At 40.8% G+C, this 18,469-nt stretch overlaps 1 protein-coding gene across 1 annotated transcript in view; it reads right to left on the bottom strand.

The window, feature by feature from the left end:
* Nucleotides 1-7,492: 7,492 nt before the first annotated feature.
* The window catches only part of TC2N (tandem C2 domains, nuclear), a 47,159-nt gene continuing 36,182 nt past the window's right edge, over nucleotides 7,493-18,469 (bottom strand). Inside the window, exons 9-12 of the mRNA XM_034770274.1 lie at nucleotides 17,026-17,217; nucleotides 15,402-15,516; nucleotides 14,715-14,914; nucleotides 7,493-10,765 (exon numbers count right to left, since the gene is read on the bottom strand). Coding sequence (XP_034626165.1) covers nucleotides 10,655-10,765; nucleotides 14,715-14,914; nucleotides 15,402-15,516; nucleotides 17,026-17,217 — 618 coding nt within the window. The 3' untranslated portion in view covers nucleotides 7,493-10,654. The remainder of the gene's footprint in view (nucleotides 10,766-14,714; nucleotides 14,915-15,401; nucleotides 15,517-17,025; nucleotides 17,218-18,469) is intronic.

Below are 18,469 nucleotides of genomic sequence, written 5' to 3'. Positions count from 1 at the left end.
CTGCATTTTTTTTTTTTTTTTGGCAAGATCCCAATGAGATGCAGTCTATGTGCTCTGAAAACAAACAACATTGCCTCAAGCTACACAGATATGAGAGGCAGAACTTCTGAGGTTCTGTCCTGATCCCAGGGCAAGTCTTGAAGCTGTGGTAAAAAGTTAACACTCTGGCTTGTATAACTTAGATATAGTTATGAATTTTCAAGTCAACTCGTACTTGACTAGTCAAGGGATGGTTTCCACAGGCTAGGGAGGAAGCGAGCATAGCTGAAAATGGATTGCGAATTGGAGAGTGCCAAACAAAGACTATACTTCAGCAGAGGAGCTTGCACTTGAATTCTGTCTAGGCAGCCATCTTTTAATATAGATACACACTAGACTGGAGAGGACTAGATTGCCCTGCACTTTTCATCTTCAGTTCACTGGTTCATGTGAGGCATAGGTTGGTAGCAAAGAAAAGTTGTTACCATTGGCTAGCTGTGGACCTTAAAGAATTCTCAGATCAGATAAGAGAGCATGTGATGGTGCCATTCTTGTGAATGCTGCCACTGGCCATTATATTACCTATCAAACTTAGCAAGCATTTCTTACAAGCCAACATAAATTAACTCTCCACATCTAGTAAGATTTGAGATTATCACAGAGGGGTTATTTTTATGAGAAAAGTTCAAATCCACCGTGACAAGCTTTGAAGTTCACAAATGCTTTAGGCACCTCCTCATCCATAATATAAGCTAGATAACTGTCATTATCTTCCTTGGTAAAATGCTTTGAGATTGATGCATAAGTGTTATAAGAGTTATAGCATTATTCAATATTTCTGCCCACTGGCCATTAAAATAGGTGCGACAATCAGCAAGACTCTGGAAGGATGTATCCTAGTTTCTAACCACCACTGAACATTCACATTCAGCTAATGCAGTCCAATCTAATGAAAAGCAGAAAGTGATGTCATCTGCCATTTTTTGTTTTATAGATGCCAAGAAAAGCACCAAAATGAAGCATCAGGAAGTATGTGGGATTTAACAAAGCTGAGAAATTATTGAAAGTTCCTAAATAAACAGCTAAATCACTGCAATAAAAGACTAAATCACTGCAATAAAAGACTGTCAATAGTTACCAGTATGTTGCACTGTTTTCAGAAACAAACCCTTGTTTTTGTTCCTGCACTAATTTCCCTCCAACCTGCACCTCTTTTTTGCAGTACAAGAAAGGCAAGAAAGCAACTAGGTTTGCCTTGTTCCCATGTCACTGATTCCACATCTTATTTGGGGAACAATGTGAAGTATTCCTCTAGTGCTACCAACTAGCAGGACAAAGTCCATTCTTTTGTCATGGTAGTGATAAACGCTGGCTACAAATCAGGAAAAGTTGGATTCCTAGCATACTTATTTTAAAAGTAGTCCCCAAATATTTCATGCTTTGAGTTCTCACTGCACAGAAATCTATGAGTCACATGCTACTCCTACGTGGACTTCCTTATGTAGATGCCAGGAAACACCATAAGAGCTTCTCCCTGATTTTCCCCTGGGAGTACAATAAGCAGCGTGATTGCTCCTTCCTCAGCACACCTGGCAGGGGTTCAACCTTCTAAAGTTAATAACTAGCCCAAGAAGCATGTGGATTTGGGGACATTGCTGTACATGGAACACAACTGCCTGGAGGCTCTGGGCCTCAGCACAGTTCCTTTAATGTTCCCTTCTAGTATAGCAACATGTGTCTTGGAAATCAAGCTACCATGCATTCCTATCAGTGGCAGGAAAAAAAAAAAATCTTGGTGGAGAGGGAGATTTGCAGATACACAGGATCAGTTTTTGCAGGTCACTGCGGCTGTTACTTGCAGGTGGGTTAGAGACTGGAACTCATTATGGTCTCTTAAGTAGTGTGCCATAGAGACCAGCTGCTCCTCAGCTCCCCAAACCTGCAAAGATATTGACCAAATGGTGGAAGTTAAGAGACGAGCAAGAGAAATGATCCAGGGTTTGGAGTGTGATCAATGGAGAATGTGGGGCAGGAAGAGGAGGAATGTGCACAAAAGAGTCTACAAATAATTTAAAGCAAGGAAAGGGATTACATAGCTCTAGCAGTAATAGGACCTAATCCAAAGGCCATTAAAGTTAGTGGAAAGACCCCCCATTGAGTTCAATAAGCTTTAGAATCACCCTCTTAGGAAGGCACTGATGACAGTGAGATCTATTAGGACATCTAATATTCTCCCAAGGAAAGAGATGGAAGCACCATGACTTCGGTGTTTTAAACAAAAAAATAGTCAAGGCACTTTTCCATGGACTGTAGGGATCTAAATCTGCACCGAAATGGAGATTGAGCAGGTATTTAATATGCCCATTGTCTATAAAATTGTATATCTTACGTACATCTATAGAAATATGGTTGAAGACAGAAGCCCTTCTACAGTCTTCTCTACGTAAAAAATTATGGGAGACACGTTATTTTAGGAGATAAATTATACTATAGTGATGCTGTGATACCTAAAATAGCCTTCGGGACCAGTCCTGCTTTCATTGAATGTAATGGAAGTTGTGTCAAGGATTTTGATGGGATATGGACTGGGGTCTCAGTGTAAGCCAGGTAAAAGAATGTAAGCCATCTAAAGCAATGTTTGTAGAACATAGTGCATGGGAAAAAACATTGCTAAGAGCAGCACCAAGCATTACATCACGTAAAGGGTTGTATTTACATTATGATGTAATTTTACAGCAGAAGCTGGAAAAACAAGGAAGGTGACTCTCAGCATAAATCATGCTGGACAGGCTTTCCACAACCTCCCCCCCATGTAGCTAAGCAATGTATATTTTGCCAGACTAAAAGCAACTAGGAGGACACCCTCACTCCCGGTTTGTAATCAGCCATACATTCTGGCTGCAAAACAAACTCATAACTCAGAGCTAAAGCTATGTGTGTCAGACAGAAATGTCAAGTTAAGCAGCATGTGTATTTATTTTAATGTTTAGAAATTATCTCGTTACATACACATGTCTTGCCAACAAACAAAGGAGCTGGTGTTCTCAACTGGATTTTCCAGGACAGAAAATTACAAACTATTATTGCCCTAATTATAAAACACAATCACTTAAGGAGTTGAGGGTTTTTTTTAACTATATTTTGACTTATAAGCTCAATACAACATTCAACCATCTTTAAAATAAGAATCTTGTGTTCTTTTCTCAAAGGAACGCCATCAAATTGAAAGCTAGAGAGTTAAGTGCATTTTCATGGGCCTGGTCTAGATGCAAGTCTACATCAACTAAACGTTTATTTTAAACTGATTTAGTGAAACTGGGTGCAACTTTATGTATGTACATTCTTAAAAGTCTGTTTAAACCTGGTTTATAGCCAGTGTTCAACTGAAAAGTGTGCCCAGGCAGGTGTCTGTGCCTGTTCAACTATGTCTGTTTTCAAACTGATTTAAGTTGTACTGGTGCAACCTCTGAGTTAAGACAAGGCCATGCACTTGTAACCCACTGGTCAATGCATGCTACAGATCTCCCTCTATGCTGATCCACAGAGGGAAAGAGTTCATGTCTGGGAACCAAGCTACTGTGGACCTCAGATCCTTTGGATGAACTTCCTTTGTCCAGAAGAAGTATGTGTGTGTAAACATGTCCCTATCTATCAAACCCACCGAGGATATGGGTCTGTTAGAGTGACAGCTACCAATCCTTGGCTCCTTATCTCTGTGAGTAAGGGCAATTTCCTGGACAAACCTTAGTGAATTAAGTTAAACCTTGTTGAATGTAGTTTAAGTATTTTGGGAGCTGGTTGTATTAAAAATGCAAATGTTTACATACTATTGTGGGATATATGGAAGTACTTTTGGAGGACCGGATTAATGCGATATTTGGGGTATTGTGAACTCCAAAAAAGACTATGTTTAACAACGTAGCAGACAACTGACCTTTTGGGACTATATGTGTGAAGTGGAATTATTAGGAAACACTGGGTTTTGGGGTGGGAGAATTGTAAACCCCCACTTATGAACAGCCTTTGAAGGAGGAGACCTTTTGTCTGCTGATCACCTGTTACATAAGGATAGTTCAAAGACTCACACTGGATTCTCCAGGGACCAACAGACAAAGAAAGGACTTCTGAATAAGTAGCCCAAGTTTAAACTGATTCAGGGCCTTCTTTCTGATACAGCAGATGAACAGGACCATGGTGGGTCCCAATCTTTAGGGAAGGTTTGGAAGGACTTTGGCCTGCAGAGGCCCTCATAAAACTGGGTTCTTCTTCTGAAGGACTTTGGCCTGCAGAGGCCCTCATAAAACTGGGTTCTTCAAGTTCTTCTTCTTGAACTTGAAATCACAGGAAAACCCTTGGGTGGGGTTTTGAAGGATTGCTCCTCCCAGAGCCCATGTTGGAGGGGGTGATCTCTGGTAAGCTTATTAGCATGCATGCAAGTTCTTACTGTTTTCAGCATGTTTTCTCTGTAGTGCTTTCGCCTTAATAAAATAGGCTTGCATAGGAAACGATGTTTGGGACCTTATAACTGTAGCAATCACATCGTGTACCATCTCTGAGGAGAGAAGTGAAACAGGTCAGCTGAGGCAGACTCTCTTTAGCACAGTGAAGGCAGGGAACTGATCAGCCCGAGATACCCCATTCAGGAGGGAGAGACACACAGGTCTCCACCCAAGAAAGGCAACAGCTGACACCTGAGAGCAGGTTTTCCTCCTGGACTACAGAGAGGGGCACTGTTGATAAACTAAGCTGTGGCGGTCCCCTGGTGTGTCTTCCAAATCCTCTTCCCATTGTTTGTGGTTTTACAATTACATTTTGAAAAGTATTTCTCTCCCCTTTGTTGCTGTGAGAGAATCAAACTAACATATAGGAGAAATGGACTATTCAGGAGAAATGGTGAAAGTGACTGTACACCACCTACTGCCAAATGCACAAAATAAACTAACTGAAATAAAGAGAAATATTTTCTCTAGCCTTTTCAGCGATAGCCAGCTTGGGTGTTACTTGTAACCAAAGTAGTTTTAAAATGTTCATACGCAAGAGTAATGTCTTTAGATTGCCCCTTTAAAGAAAGCTCTTTGCTACATTTTCCCTTTTCCTCCATCTTTTTTGGATGGTCAGAAGTAGACATCAAGTGTACATGTGACTTCACTAACTGGTGTCAGAAGATTGCTCCTAACGTGATGGCTATTTTTCCACTATTACAGTTTTACAGGTGAAATCCTGGCCCCCATTGAAGTCAGTGGGAGATTTGCTATCAACTTCAATGGGATCAGGGTCTCATACAAGTTCTGATAGCATGGCAGCTACCAGCTCTTGGGAAAGAAAGAAAAAAGAAAAAAAGGATTCTGGAGTTAAGCAGCAGGATTTCTTACCATAGGTGCTGGAACTAGCAGGGTGAGGGGGTGCTGCTGCACCCCATCTTGAAGTGGTTTCCATTATATACAGGTTTTCAGTTTGGTTCAATGGCTCTCCAAACCCCCACTATAAAATTGTTGCAGAACCCTCTCTCTTACATGACAGGTAGTCACACTGCTGTCAGTAACTGGTTGTGTTCAGGGCTGGGGCAAGCATTTAGGCAACCTAGGCGGTCGCCTAGGGCACCAGGATTTGGGGGGCACCATTTTCTTTGGCAGCGACCAAATCGTCGGCTGCCCCAGTCGCCGCCGGCATTTAGGCGGAGGGAACTGGGGCAGTGGAGTGCAGGGAGGACCATTCTTCCATACTTCCAAATCCATCAGTCCCTCCCTACCCCAATCCTCTGTTCCAGTACCTTCCAACCCACTGTATTCTTTCCCCTTCCCAGCACCTCATAGAAGCGCTTGTAGGCAACTCCCTTAGTTGGTAGCTGTTCCTTGAGACCATCAGCAGTGTTGTCAGGTGGGTCATCCTGCAGTCTCTGGCTTGCGTTGGGTGAGCAGCTGTCTTACCTGGTTGCATCCAGATCATAACATAGCCAGGGGGGAAAGATTCTTGAGGTTACACTCCCAATTCGGCTGATCTATTTTACACAAAAAAAGAGCAAGCGAGAGAGAGAGAGAGAGAGAAAAGATCTTTCACCCCTTTCTCCTCCCCATCCCCCACTTTCCTAATGCAAAGGAATCATACAGCTCTAGATTCCTTTCAATCTTATTAATCAGTTTGCATTGATTATATTTTCTAGGCTACCTTGGCAATGAAGAGAGATCAAGTTCTAATTTTAAATGAGAGACCTTCCTTTACAGAGCCCCAAACAAGTAGTCCTTTAACATAGGACTCATGTGAAGCCCCTCCAGTTTGTCAGTGGAAAAAAATACTGAAGCTGGAAAATATTAATTGCTGTATGTGGTCAGTGGTGTCTTCTTTCTAGATGGTAGAAGACCTTGTCACCTAATTTCTTTCTTTCACACACACACACACACACACACACACACACCCCTTCTACCCCCACCCACCTCCTTCTGAACATTATGGTTTCAAGAAACTTGCAGAGTCTCCTCTTTACCCTATAAAGAAGTAGTATTATATTGTGCTACAAAAGGGAGTCCGATAATTGCTTTTACACCCTATCCTTTTGTGCTTGAAGCTTAGACTGGACAGTCTTACAATAGATCAAGAAACCCCAAAAAGGCATGTGTAATATGGATAAAATTTTCCTACTTTCCAAGTATAGAGACCAGAGTAGAACAAAGCACCACTGAATGGAAATGTATAAAGCAGTTGACAGCATAGGGAAGCTTCATCTAGAAACAGGTTAGTACATAGGGTACTGATTGTCAATGTCAGGGCTTCTGAGTGCCTATAACTGCTATAAAGTTTAATTAGGGCTATGGGTGCTCAACTGCTTTTATCTATAATTAAAATAAAAATAAGACCCACAATAAGCTTTTGCCCCCCCCCCCCCCCCCCCTTTTTTTTTTTAAAGGTAGTCTTGGATCTTCATTCTGTAGCTAAGAAGCTCATCTATGCTAAGGGTCTGGAAGCAGTTGAGGACGAGGTCAAGAAATTGTGTTGAGAAGGGGCAGAGAGATGGTGTTTCCATGCATTTTAGTTAGTTTCCGAGTCTTGCCAAGTCAATTCCACATAGATGATGCTGTAAAACCTCTTCTCCATGATGGTTAAGTGACTTCAGAGAAGTAATGTTCCTTAAGGTCAACAGTGGAGTTCACTGCTCTGTTCATCTTTCTAGCTACTAAGAATGTTATGCGACTGTTACACAATAGTACGAAGAGCCTTAAGTACAGCTCTTTAAAGCTCTGGGTCATTTTGTGTGAGCCAAGGGAATCAGTACATTCTGCATAGACACTTACACTACTGCTGTGATAGCTGAGCACCTGCTCAAAAATGCAGAGACCATGCACAACTGCAGTTTTAATTTAAATACCCCTTTTTAATTAAAAACCTCAACCCCCTCACAAATTACCAAGCTGAAAGGAGCTTGGTAGAGAAAAATGTAGGAACTGTAGTGGAGTATGGAGGACTAGGTAAGCATTAGAGAAACCAACAACAACTCAGATGTAATAACACACTTCTGTTTATTACCTATGTATTTGGAATAAAATGTTAACATAAAGGTATATATTAAAATGTCAACATAGCAAGAAGGGAACATGACCAATTATGTTTTAAACAAGGCTCAGTGTCTGAAGACAACCATAAGTAATTTTAAACACGACTAATTCTCTTTAGAGAAGACTTTGTAATAAATTGTGGCTTCCAAAATGTTGGAACATTCCTTGCCCTTCTCCTTCCCTCCCCCATTAGTAGTGCTGACCAGGACTGCATGAAGCAACAGATACTCAGCACCCCTGCTTACAATACTTTTGTTATCATGAAAGGAGATACATCGGACATATTAAAATAGAGAGATTACAGAAAGATCAGTGAAGGCCAGATCCTGTTCTCACTGAAGTCAGCTGGCCAAATTGATCAGACATAAATCAGTACTATAACCAAGGATGAGTTGGACCCCATGGGAATTTTGCAATTGACATCAACAGGAGCAGGATTCAATATTTGTCTCCTAATGGTGAGGATCCAGGGCTAAAATATTAAAATCTTGTTTTAGTTGTTTTCTGGAGATGGTGAAAAAAGTGGAAGTACACACACATACACACACACACACACTCGTTGCATTCTCCCCCATTTGTTTTTTGTTCAAACATCAATGAAAATTTGCTGACATTTGAAAAGTTTCAGCCCATAATATAGCTGGTCTTTCCAGTTTGACATTTCATGAAAATCCTCCCCCGCATCAAACTGTAAACAAATATTACAGGACTGTCTTTACAAGGTGTGTGTTCTTCCATTAGATTATTTTCTCTGGCCCCTCAGCTGTTCCTTCCCACAGCCTCTCTCTCCTCTAAGAAGAGCATATTCCAAAAACATTCTCATTCAAATCCAAATATGCAAACACATCATGTGAGAGTGGATTTGAAGTTAAACCAATAGGGTAAACTCATTTTGTCTATCTATATAGAGTACGCAGACAGTGTCTGTGCACTCTGTATAGGTAGCGAATAAAGAATTGGTAAGGGATGAGTGATCGAGTAAATACGTATTTATAGATTTATTTTTTTAACATTCCAAAAGTTACAGGAGTGCAAAAAGGTTATGGGTTTTAGATGCCTGTATATTATACATGCATCTTATTTATCAAATTAAAGCCCAGAGTGAAAATTATTATTCTTCATAAACAGCTATGTGAAGATATGGAATGAAAAGAAGCTAGGTTTAGCTATGGCGTGCCAAGGTGGCACCACAAAAAAAAAATAAAAATAAATAAATATTGGTGCCATTTGCACTGAAGATAAACCTCAAATTGTTACTCTTCAGATTCTTATAGCTGTACTAAAATTCTCTCACTTTCGGCCTACCTCTTAAATAAAACCCGAGTCCTACTGTGTGCTGTGTTCCAATGAACATTTTATAAGCACTGCTAGATCAGTAAATATTTGCTCGTTCCACAGTACAGGTTAGTCTGGCTTTCAAAAAATGTAAGTAAACACTACAGCATCATTGATTAGATAGGAAGTGGTTTATGGTTTTAAAAAATACAAATGGAGAAATTTATCCACAAATACTGGCCCCAATCCCAGGCCTTGCTCTGGCCACTTTTCCCCATTCCACCAGCACAAAGCAGCCCTAAAGCAAACAGATCCAGCCCCTGCAGTACCTCGCCCGCATAGGGAGATCCTTGGGTGGCACAGAGTAGCCATAGTAACTCTTACAGCACTATTCCACTCCCCTGTGTCAAAATAGCAGAGGCAGCTGGAAGAAAAAAGAGCGCCTATGCCCCACCACTATCCCTGGCTGCTGTAATGACCCTTTGTGGCTGCTGCCAACTGGCACAAGGCAGAGCAGTCTTTGGGCTCTGACTACTGCTTGGGGTGACCCCAGGATCCCTGTGTGTTCCCCACTCCTTAGCTCTGCTAAGTGCTCCAAAGCCACAGCTGAGGCTCTACCCCCTGAAGTTTGCTCATTTGTAGAGATGTTCATTTCATTCCATTCAAATGGAGTCAATACTCATGCGACCCCCTCGATCTTAATGGAGGGTCCCCAAAAGGGAAGTACCTACGTGGGCAGACTCCCACTGATGTCAATGTGAGCCTGCCCAACTAAAGGCTTCACATGTAGACCCATGACAGAGAACAATGGGGAAAAAAATCAGAATCAAGTTTCTGCTTTCAGAGACTTGATACCAACATTGTTTCAGAATCTGCAAGGGGAAAAAAAAAAAAAAGTTTGTTGCCTCTTTTAATTAAAAAAGGGGAAAAAAAATAAAAGGCCTAAAAGGGGTTTGTTTATTTTTTAAATTCTGCTGCTTTTGTGTGGTCTTTGAAATATCAGGAATATCATGTCTTCATTTCCCTGGTTTTGTGACAGTCTCAAGAGGAAGGGAAAAATTCTCAACCCTTAATGGAAGTGTTGTGATGTTGCATCTTTTCTCCTGTTTATTCAGGAGTTACTTAGAAAAAATGCGTCTGACGAAGTGGGTATTCACCCACGAAAGCTTATGCTCCAATACATCTGTTAGTCTATAAGGTGCCACAGGACTCTTTGTTGCCTTTTAGAAAAAAATAGTTATAAGTAGTTTGAACAAACAACACTTTCCCTTTCAGTCTGATTTCACTTGTTTAGTATCAAAGATATAATCCTGCCCGTTCTCCAGTCATCTATAGACATTTCCAGGGGAGATGAGAACTGCGTTTCTATTGTTACTTAAAAAGTTCAGAGAAATCCTTTTGGAAAAAACCCAAAACAAAACCAAAAATACACACAAAACCCCTTTCAAGCCTTCTATAAAGAAGTTTAAAATACAAAAGGACATGAGTTCAATTCCACACACCCCCTTTTAAAATAGGCTTTAAATTTACATAAACACTATATTATATAATCCTTCTTGGAAAAACTATAGCAACAACAGTTCACTTCTCAAGGTGGTGTTTTACTTCAGTGTACAGTTTCACTAATTCCCACCTGTTATCATATCAGTATTTTGCCAGCAGTACTCTGTGAAAGCTCTGATCCCTTTTCCTTTTGGCTTATTCCCGTTAACAATATGTGATGCAAGTCCAGACTTCCTGAAACATTCAAGTAGATAGTATTTTCCCTCTTTTTATCTGTATTAGTTCATTTTAAGAGTGCAAGAGTTTCTTGTAGCAAGTCCATATCAGTACTGAATTCTTCTTTGACATCTTCAGGATGGATTTATGTTATGCCATTTAATGACTACCTTTTCGGGGTTTGCGATTGTATCTCTCCACTGATCTGCTGCTTCACTACTATTGCTATTAGAGCTTAGCCAGACCTGTGGTAAGAAAAGAAAAAACACACCACAGCTGAGTTGTCATACAGAACACATTACTGGCAGCCTCAGCCAATCCCCTCAACATTACTTCTAACCATTGTATACATATAATGAAAGCTAGCATGTACTGCAGAGTATAATAAAAATCTGTCAAAGTTAGTATGGTCTGACCCCGGGCTGGGAGCACAGGGTATTAAAACACTCAGTTCAATTTCTGTCCCGGACAGTGACTAGGAGTTTGGTGGACTCATCATAGGCAACATACATATCTCCACTGTGCAACACACAGCCAGTTGAGCATTGTTTGTGATCTCTGAATTCCATGGGTGCTGCAAGTCAACACTCAGGGGGAGTCTCAGAACTCATTAGGACTTGGAATGGCTCTACAGAACTTAACATAAGAATATAAGAACATAAGAAAGACCATATCGGGTCAGACCAAAGGTCCATCTAGCCCAGTATCCTGTCTACCGACAGTGGCCAATGCCAGGTGCCCCAGAGGGAGTGAACCTAACAGGCAATGATCAAGTGATCTCTCCCCTGCCATCCATCTCCATCCTCTGACAGAGGCTAGGGGCACCATTCCTTACCCGTCCTGGCTAATAGCCATTAATGGACTTAACCACCATGAATTTATCCAGTTCTCTTTTAAACTCTGTTATAGTCCTAGCCTTCACAACCTTCTCAGGCAAGGAGTTCCACAAGTTGACTGTGCACTGTGTGAAGAAGAACTTCCTTGCATTTGTTTTAAACCTGCTGCCTATTAATTTCATTTGGTGGCCCCTAGTTCTTATATTATGGGAATAAGTAAATAACTTTTCCTTATCCACTTTCTCCGAAAGTGCACAATGCATTTAAATTCACAATTAAAAAACAGATATGGCCTAACTGTGCATTCCATTCTTGCCCGAATGACCAGGTGGGTGAGGTAATCTCTTTTATTGGACCAACTTCTGGTGGTGATGAAAGACTAAGAGACAAGCTTTCAAGCTACACAGAGCTCTTCTTCAGGTCTGGGAAAGGAACTCAGCAAGTCTCAACTAAAGGCAAGGTGGAACAGATTATGTGTTAACCACTTTTGCTAAACAGTCTAAAAGGCCATTCCAGGTGAAGTGGCCAGAACAACATGTGAAGGAATGTGCCCATACCATGTATAATCATGTGAGAAAAATCAGTTTGTCAGCAGTGCTCAAGTAACAGATGGCAGATACAAACTGAGGAAATAAAGTGCAAAGCGCAAAGAAGGAAGTTTCTGTCTAATCATTTCCCTCCCACACCCCCGCCCTTCCATTAACAAAAGTTATTGGGACAAACAGACCTCTATCAATATTTATGAAGGCTTTTCATTCTTTTCTCCGTGCTTCAGAGGACCAATCTTGCTCATACAAATCCCAATGATTAAAATGTGACTTTTTGTCAAAATACACTATGCATACACAATTTTGGCTCTCAGGGCAGTCAGTGGGAATTTTGCCAGCCAGAGGACTGAAGGATTGGGTCCCCAAATAAAGATCACCAAATAAATTCCTTTATGCATTAAAATAGTCATGCTTATGATCAAAGACACCTACAAACAGCACAGTCTAAGCTTTAAGTTGTCTTCTGAGAATGTCATCCAATTAAATCTCACGTTCTCTAAAGAATGAAGTTACTGGATTCAACTATATTCATCTTTTTCCAGCTCTACAGCCAATTGCTCGCAGTACATTTTTCCTATGGCCATGTTTTGTGTCTGCCTGTGTTATATAGCAATATCTGCCTGTTTCAGCCTAAACCAGCCTTTCCAAATCAGCTCTAACGAGCAGAGGTAGTGCACTTTTCTTTTTCTTCAAACCACCCCCCCGCAAGGTTTGTTATTAAAAGCAGCCCCACTAATCCAGATGAAGTGACAAAGCTTGATAACTGCAGCATCATGCACACGTTATTTACTCCAAATTAAAATAGCTAGAAAGCACAAGCCTATTTTTTTTTTAATATAGTTTTACTAACAGTATCACGATGAGATCCAGCACAAGTGTGGAATGCTGCTCTATCCAGCATGGGGAAGCTCACCTTACAGTCATTCATGCTAGGATATGGCCTCCATAGCACTTACAGCTCTCCAGTAACTGCACGTTTCTAATGTCATAAGCACAAGGTATACTGATACAATGGTAAGTTACATGTTTACTGTGATAAAGAGCATAGGACCTCAGTGGGATGTGGACATTATAAAGGTAAAAAGAACAGGAGTACTTGTGGCACCTTAGAGACTAACAAATTTATTAGAGCGTAAGCACCTTCGAGCATAAGCATGCGTCCGAAGAAGTGGGCTGTAGCCCACAAAAGCTTATGCTCCAAGGTGCCACAAGTACTCCTGTTCTTTTTGCGGATACATACTAAACACAGCTGCTACTCTGAAACCTGTCATTATAAAGGTAGTGAGGCTCTCAAAAAAAACCCAGACATTTTGGGGTTCTAAAATTTAGGTGCATATGTTATTTTATAACAAGCAAAAGAGGGTCCTGTGGCACCTTTAAGGCTAACAGAAGTACTGGGAGCATAAGCTTTCGTGGGTGAAAGGTTCTCACCCACGAAAGCTTATGCTCCCAATACTTCTGTTAGTCTTAAAAGGTGCCACAGGACCCTCTGTTGCTTTTTACAGATTCAAACTAACACGGCTACCCTTCAGATACATGTTATTTTATGGCTCTCAGAGAGACAACTACCACTACCTAGCATTGAGGGCTCTGGAACAGATCAGACAGCACTGAGGGTAGGTTATCAAGACCGGCCTGTGGTCCACTAGAGAAAGAAAGGAGGACAGAAGAGACAGGAAGTTGGGAGAGGAGATTTTAAAAAGCCAAACTAAAAACTCTTGGTTAGTAAAATAAATGTAGCCACACGGTACTTTCAGGAAGATGCAATGGAAACCACCAACTTTACCATAAAAGAAAATATTGTATTCCCCTCAAGCATTTTATCTAACAGACAAACAAATATCATTATGAGGTTCAAGATAACAATGGAATTGTGATTAGGTCTTGTGTACTCAGAACTGTGCTAGTTTCAACATCCATTGCAATAGATTCCTGAGCTTCCTGCTTCCCTTTCAGGGACTTGAGACGGAAGTAAAGGTAACATTTAATGTTCTAATGGTAGGGGACGGGAGGGGAGGCAGTCATTTAAGCTCTTGACATTTCCTTCTCTGCATACTTGCCTGAGCACTGCAAGCTGATACACCCTCTTTTTGTAGAGGCTATTCAGAGCTGCAGTGCTCCTGTGAATGCCAGATTTGCTTTACTTTAGAAAGTCTAAGCTATTGACTACACTACCGACCTTACAGTGGCACAGCTGCGCTGCTATAAGGTCTCCCATGTAAATGCTCTATGCCTGTGGGAGAGAGCTCTCCCATGAGCTTAATTAAATCACCCGTAATGAGCAACAGTAGCTATGTTGGCGGGAGAGCGTCTCCAGCCAACAAAACGCTGTTCACACCGGCACTTTTGTCAGTGAAACTTTTGTGGGTCAGGAAGGTGTTCTTTTCCCCACACCTCTGACTGACAAAAGACCGACAAAGCTTTAGTCTGTTAGGTATTCAGCAAGGAGGAGTTTATCTCTATGTATGTGTGAGAGAGAGAGAGAGAGTGGTATTTCACATGGTGGGACTCTGGGGGAAGAATAATCAATGAGCCCAATCCTGTGAGGTATAAAGTGCATTCTGAGGGGCAATGAGCACCCTCAACTACCACTGCATGAGCACTGTAGGAGCACAGCACCACTCAGGAGATGCTCAGGTCCTTGTAGGACAGGGCCCAAAGCTGCTACTGGCTGTTTATTGAACGAAAATGGTTGACATTCAGAGATTACGTAACTTAGTAGCTAAGCAGTGATCCTGGTGAGTAAATTTTTAACCTCTGGTTTTATGCTAGTTACCAGGGGTTGGGGGTGGGAAAGAATAAAAACCAACCTGTCCCAGGAACTGTTTTCTTCTCACTGAGGTCCTGCTGTAGAGTTTGATGAGAAAATTAATTCCTTGTTCATTCAGGCTAACTGGAAAAATCATTGTTTCTCCCCACTTCACTTGGCCATTGGTGGGTTTCAATAGACGAGTCTTTTTCTTATAAATCAACCCTTCTGTAGTAAACATTGAAACCTTCACAAAGCAATCTAGGATAAAGGAAAAATGTGTGACACGCAAAGGGGTTAGTGCACTAAAACCTGACAAGAGCCATGTGTGTAGTTTATATTCTAATAATTACCTAAAAGCTGGGCCAAATGTGTTCATATTTACTTAAACATTGCAAGAACCATACAATAGCTTTCATTAAAATCACACATGCCTAATACATTCCATAACATTGAACTGATTAACACAGCATCCAAATGGCAAGGGCAGGCTAATGCTCTTGCATGTCAGAATTAATATTAGGACAAAAGAAAACCCCAAACACACCAACATAGCATCAAACCAAACAACAAATTTAATCTAGTATGACATCTATGGAAACGAATCTTGGCAATGGAAATCTACTGTGCTATGTAATATTAGCTCGAGGTTTGTGCGGAATGCTATGAATTGCCAGGTCATTCAAGCAGTACTCTACCTGTTACAAATGCTTCTAGACAGGAGGTATGAGACAGCTGATGTACTTACTTAAAGAGAGTGGTGTGGATGAACTTGGGAGGCTTTGGGCTTCAAGAATCTGTAACTGAATCCTGCTGTTTATTGCTTGAAAACAGGTTCCTATTTGAAGTTCTGCTTTGCACACCTATAAAAAGAAGAATGTTGCTTTAATATCTGGATTAAGTTGCATATAAACTCATGAAACACATGAATTTACTTATATGGATATTGAAATAGAAACCAGATTTATTCCACAAGCACCCAAAATGTGCTTTGGTGACCCTTTCCTCATGCATTTCTGTATACTGAGGTAGAGACAGATAAATATCACTTTATTCCATAAATACCCTGACACTTACCCAATACGATTATGGATGACCAGAGGCTTTGGAGTTTTACTATGTAAAATGTATTTGTGCCATAAATAAACATAGTGTAAATGTAATAAGATCTCGGAGTTTAATGAACACTACACAAATGAAATGCTCAGGACAAACTTTAAGACCTGTTGGAGTATCTTAGAAAGCTCTATAAAAATAATGCTTATGATTATACATTATTTCCAGTATCTCTCTCCCTATTTTGAATTATTAGGATGGAATTTCATGAACACAATCTGGAAACAAAATTTAGATTTTTGTAACCAGGCAAGCCTCAGGAGTTGGCTCTTTGTGGGGCTGCTTGTGTTTAAGAGTTCATCTGAATCCTACCACTAATTATTTAATGCTCTCTGATGTCACACACAGAGGATTATAGATTCAGGTGAAGAATGAGGAGTATTTATGGTTATTCAATAACAATATCTACACATGGCAAGTATCATTTACATTGGAACATTACGGATTTATTCAGATGCAGTTTGCTTCCAAAAGTATTAATTCAAATTTGATTTATAAAAAGTATTAGCATCTGCACACATTTTCATGGCAAACATATTAGGGGGAAAACCCCACAACGAAAATTAAGATGATCCTGCTGTTGTGACACACGCAGTTCTGTAACAACTGCCATACTGTGGGTGTGTCGCTGCACTGGGCTTGGGAATAGACAGTAAAACAAACCTTTTATTACATTTCTCAAAAGATAGCTTTACTGTAGTTTCTGATTTAATTGGTCCTATAAATTAACCCCGGTTATTATTACTCTTTCCTGTAACACTTAGCAACCACCTGCTGTTTATTGCTCAGTTAACTGCCTGAATTATTGCTCCAGAGCATGCAGCTTGAATACAAACACATTTAAATGGTTAAAACATCAATAAAGAGCAAGTAATACTACTTAGTACTTTTAATCCATAAGAATTCAGGCCGTCTACTTTGTGTGAACAAGAAAGATCTGAGGGCTGAGAATTTGTCATTGGTCAAAAATTTCCCCAGTTGCCACAGCGCGTGTTCCGCGTAACAGCTGGTTGCAGCCCTTTGCCCCAGAAGCGGCTGAGTTTCAGGAGCTTAGTTATAAAGTGTACAGTTGTAAAGTCTTTTGGAATGAAATACAAAGCGCAGGAAGATATTAATTATAACACTCAGATTTCCAGAATTAACCTTACACTTGTGATTTTACTTTTCCTTCCATTAATCTTCAGCTTTCTTTCTAGTGTATGTGATAACACTAGCTACCATGGCGTATGATGCATAACTGGCGATCAGTCACTTACTGAAACTTTGGAAGGAGGCATTATATCCAACCAATGATCGGATTCCTGTGAATTGAGCTCTCGTAGTGGCAGGGAACACTCTCCGATTGTTTTCTTCCGGGGAGTCTGAGTTTGGATTTTAAACACTAGTCTTATAGTCTGCAGAATTTGCAATTTGATAGTAAACACAAAGGTTTCCATGAATTCAATGTCCTAGAAGAAAGGAACATATGTAATTCAACAATGAAGAGCCCTATACACCATGAAACCCAGGGGAAAAAATGTTTTAAGCCTTACAAAAGGTGTAATTGGAAATATTCTTAGGCTGTCTTCATTGCCTACAGAGGTGTGTTTTTATAGCTAGATAACTAACATGGACTAGCTATCTCGGGTGAAATCCTAGTAGAGAGAACGCTCTGTACTTTTTACTGCAGTGTAACTAGGCAAGGTCAACTGCACATGAGAGACCAATCGTGTGATACACTGCAGAAATACACTACGTTCACCGAGTCTCACTATAAAATTCTAGGAGACAATTAAAACGCCTTGGTTATCTCATTGTAAACACACACCTTTTTTGGCAGTGAAGACATAGCCTTACAAAGTTCTCAGTCACGACATTCTCTGCCTGGTGCTGATTGGCTGTTTGTGCCAACCCCTCCCACCCTAGCTCTCTCATTCTTTTCACTTCAGCCTCAATCCACCTGCCCTCCACACTGCCCTCTCTGCCCCACCTGTCTTTACCATCTCTGATGACTTTCTATATAGCTAATCACCTCCTTACCAACCCCCCAAAAGGAATTCAACAACAAAACCAAACAAAAAATTTGTGGCACCAACATGGATGTTTACAAACCATTCCTCTGCTTGTATGTTACACCTCTGGCTCCTTCCGGGTGTCTGACCTCTCTTTTAGACTATGAATCCTTCAGGACAGGGACTACCCACTACTCTGCCTATCCAGTACCCAGCACAGTGGGGTCCCATTCTCAGTTGACCTCTAGACAGTACCACAACATATCATTATGCTCTCACAGTCAGTAGGAGTTTGGGGATTGGCTTCCACAAAGTAGGTCCCTAACTTTAGGATTTCTATCCCCTTTGCACAAGCAAGGTGAATCTAGGCCTGTCTTTTTCCCATTTAGCCCTCCTGACAGGTCGAAGTGGACGCTCAGTCATTAATCAGCCAGTAGGACCCCGACACATGAGAAATGCAGAGTAAAATTTAAGGCACCAAATGATACAGTCCCCAATTCATATTTGTACAAAGAAGCAGAAAGAAGGGAACTCAGAAAAAAGGGTTAAATTGCACATTTCTCTAGAAGGGTTGGGAGGATCTAGACGTGTTGGGTAACATTTCAGACTGTGCCACTTTCTCCCTTCACGCCCAATTTTAATAATTAAATATCACCAAAGATAGTCATGGTGAGAGGCAAGCTTTTGAGGTTACACAGAGCGCTTCTTC

The sequence above is a fragment of the Trachemys scripta genome, chromosome 4 (genome assembly GCF_013100865.1).
Source record: "Trachemys scripta elegans isolate TJP31775 chromosome 4, CAS_Tse_1.0, whole genome shotgun sequence".
NCBI classification, from domain to species: Eukaryota; Metazoa; Chordata; order Testudines; family Emydidae; genus Trachemys; species Trachemys scripta.
Note: the sequence above shows the minus strand (reverse complement) of the source record. Positions and strands in the feature narration are given on the sequence as shown.